Source organism: Oncorhynchus mykiss, chromosome 12 (genome assembly GCF_013265735.2).
Source record: "Oncorhynchus mykiss isolate Arlee chromosome 12, USDA_OmykA_1.1, whole genome shotgun sequence".
In the NCBI taxonomy this organism is placed as follows: Eukaryota; Metazoa; Chordata; class Actinopteri; order Salmoniformes; family Salmonidae; genus Oncorhynchus; species Oncorhynchus mykiss.
In genome coordinates, this window is record NC_048576.1 from 79,040,216 (window position 1) to 79,043,672 (window position 3,457).

The 3,457-nt window shown below is 43.3% G+C and overlaps 1 protein-coding gene across 1 annotated transcript; it reads left to right on the forward strand.

Moving 5' to 3' along the window:
• Positions 1-633: 633 nt before the first annotated feature.
• On the forward strand, positions 634-3,457 carry LOC110538524 (protein phosphatase 1 regulatory subunit 27). The gene is made up of 3 exons (XM_021625396.2): positions 634-1,510; positions 1,889-2,039; positions 2,323-3,457. The coding sequence occupies exons 1-3, from the start codon at positions 1,006-1,008 to the stop codon at positions 2,441-2,443; spliced, it is 777 nt and encodes a 258-aa protein (XP_021481071.1). The 5' UTR covers positions 634-1,005; the 3' UTR covers positions 2,444-3,457.

Consider the following 3,457-nt stretch of genomic DNA (forward strand, 5'->3'; position numbering starts at 1 on the left):
CAAAAAGTATGTTATCCTTTCATGGCAAATAAAATAACTTTTGAGGACCTTGTTTGTCTGCTATTTTCTTAATGTCAAATAACGTGTCCTAAATTCTCGTACATTACCTCTGTTGAAATAGTTCAAGTATTCAGGTTTTTGTTGTTTTGAGGCGAGAGTTCTTGAACCTTTCCAAAGTAACAAAAACATAATGTCACTAATTCTGAAAATCACATACAAGCCATGTGACTCGACATGTAACTCTCACACTGTTAACCACCATGACCATGTGTCAGTGCTGTCGCTTGTGAAATTCCAAAAAAGGCTGCCTGACCTGAACCCAAGGGCCATAAAACACATTTGCACTGAACTGTAAACATTTCATTTCCCTCAACTGTTAATGACAGTTTGTTCCTCTGCTGATGTTGATCATGGACATGTTGATGTGATGTGGTATTAGACATGTTGGGCAAGCTCAATAAAGACCCCAATGTGTTTGTGCTATGGGGTTAGGGGTGGAGGCAGTGTCAGGGGTCATGTGACCGCATAGTGGGAGGAGCCTCGCCTGGCAGAGACCACTCCGTTCCAAGCTAAAGTCACTCGATATGAGGGATGACGGGCACCAAAATAGCCCTCCAGAGTGTATATAGGGACCCTCTCCCACCTGCTCCATCAGACCACCAGCCTGTACAAAGCCAGAGGAAACTGTAGTGACACACAAAAGGACTGGAGAAACAAGACAGGAGGCACGAGGGAGAAATTCAGAGAACCAGAAGGAAAGAAATAAAAAGAGGAAGTTTGGCCAGTGAGAATTGACTTTGGGAAAGTTTTGGTACTCTGCAGAGAGAGTAGCCGTGCTACTCTGGTTGGAAACTCAAGGATCAGAAAGAAGTCAAGGACGATAAGCGTGAAAAGGACAAGGGAAATTGTTTCCCCTGACTGGATTGCAAAGTTTTCTTGGATTTCTCCCACCCCTCCTCCTGGGCTGAGCGCATAGGGGGAGGAAGAACCGTATTGACCGCAGGGATGAAGTATAGCTACCAGCTACCAGTGTCATCGTACACCACGCGATATAGTCAGTACACACCAACACACTACACCCCCACCAATTACACACCTACGCACTACACCCCCAGCAATTACACACCTACGCACTACACCCCCACCAATTACACACCTACGCACTACACCCCCACCAAATACACACCCACTTCATATACCTCAACAAAGTACAGCTCAACTCACTACACCCCCACAAGCTACACCCCATCACTTTACACACCTACACACAAAACCAGTTCCAGTTACACCCCTTCGTACAGCAAAGGAACACGCTACAGTGCTGCTGCACGTCACACAGCACACATACCTGCACAGCAGACTCCTGCACCTCTACCACTCAAGCCAGTCCGGGCTGTACACTTCTCCAATGACATTATCTTCCAGGACCTTGTCCGACATGGTGAGATGGAGCAGATTGGACGCTTTATGAGAGCGAAGAAAGTACGTCTGCATACCCTCTTCCCATCTGGTGAGTGAATCTACAAATACATAAAGACAGAGGAAAAGTGTTGAGAGATTGACAGGAGTTACCACAGCAGGCAATGGCACCTACAACTGTCTGCATGAAAATATAGTCACTAACTACAACAGCTTCTTTTTCGGAGTGATATTGTGTTGACAAATATAAAACTACTGAGAAGTTAAAGGGTCTCAAATATTTATTTATATTCTAAACCAGTAAAAGAATAAAAGCTTGAAATAATTGTTTGACAAATGCATAGAGAAAGTTCTGAAAAGTTCTGAAGTTAAAAGCAGAGGTTGAAATGACAGAAAAGCAGTGTAAGGGTATGTACAGTGCAGCTGAGCCCTCTTCTGACTGTGCCCATGTATGGTGCTCTGTGTACAGGTATGGCAGCACTCCATGAGGCCGTACTCACAGGGAACCTGGATTGCGTGAAGCTGCTGGTGAGATATGGAGCTGATGTCCACCAGAGAGATGAGGACGGCTGGACGCCGCTGCACATGGCCTGCAGTGATGGCTTCCCCGAAATCGCCGGGTTGGTGTACAAATGAAACACAAACTCATAAAACGTCCACAGAAATATTTCCCTACAGTACGGAGACCACAAAACACAACATTCAATTTATCTATCATGCAACTTTGCTGCCTCTTTGAGAAATAACTCTTCTGACAAAAAGCAGGTAGTGAACCATACTGACCTCGGTGACCTGATTGAACCTGACATGCAGCATTTCATAGCCAGTGTGAATATAGACAATGAAGATGCCTTGTGTGAATGTGACTTGTGCTGAACAACACTGTATTTTGTCCCTCCTTAGCTACCTGCTCTCTCTTGGTGCCAGTGCATTTGCAGAGAACGAGAACGGGGAGAAGCCAGTGGACCTCATTGACCCAGACTGTAAGGAGCTGGTCAATCTATTTGAGGCAGGCTGTGTGTAACTCACTGGCCACCTACAGAACAGGACCTGAAGGAGCTTGATGTGGACAGATGGATAGTGTACCCTGGTCCTGAGACTAGCTTCTTGGAATGGAAAAGCCCAGCCAGAGAGAAGGAGAAAGACTGGGACAAGGGACCAGCCCACTTTTCCTGCTACAGAGCACTTGTAGCCTATTCTTTGCTAAATGCATAATTGTGACTCACAATGCTTTTTGGAGAGGTTTTGTATATCAAGTTGGACAATGCTTTGTAAAGGTTATTATTTTTTGTATCTTTTTCATTCTTTGCTTAAAAGAAGTTGGCTACTTTTTGTTTGGTGCTTTTCCACAAAAACATGCAAACCAGTCTTGTCACTTTAGTTGTCACAAACAGCATCTCAGGCTGTTCATAGCACCAGCAGCTTTCAGTTTCCCAGATCATGTAGCACCACATACCAAAAAATACAGTGTGACACACCACAGTAAACAGTTATTTAATCTGTGTAATGAATCAATAGGGTATGTCTTCATTCTGATTACCCAATGAGATCATCCAGCCCAATTTTGTGATCAATCTTATAAAAATCTGACTGTCCATTGCTTGAATTTTCCACAAAACTACGCAGCATTAAGGATAGTTCCTGCATATGGGCAGAGACTATTTTCAACTCACTGCTTCCAAAATACAGATAGAGTACAGACTGTATTTGACATTGTTCTCTGCACTTAGCCTGTGTGTTTATGGCTTGGGAAAAGTTGTGTGTATCATCTCTGCTGAGCAGAGAGAGGGCGTCAATAACAATTCACATCAAAAATTACATTTCATTTGGTAGGCCAGAGATCATTGGAAAATAGCTACTATGCCATACATGCACTGGTGCTGCTGTATTGGCATTTTTCCTATTATGCTTGGCAGTTGTTATTTTCTGAAATAGCTAACAGTGTATTCTGCCCATTTCAACTAATCTAATGAATTTCACCAATGAAAGTCTTATTTTTTTACAAAATATTTTCATAAATAAAGGTGCTTTTTATATA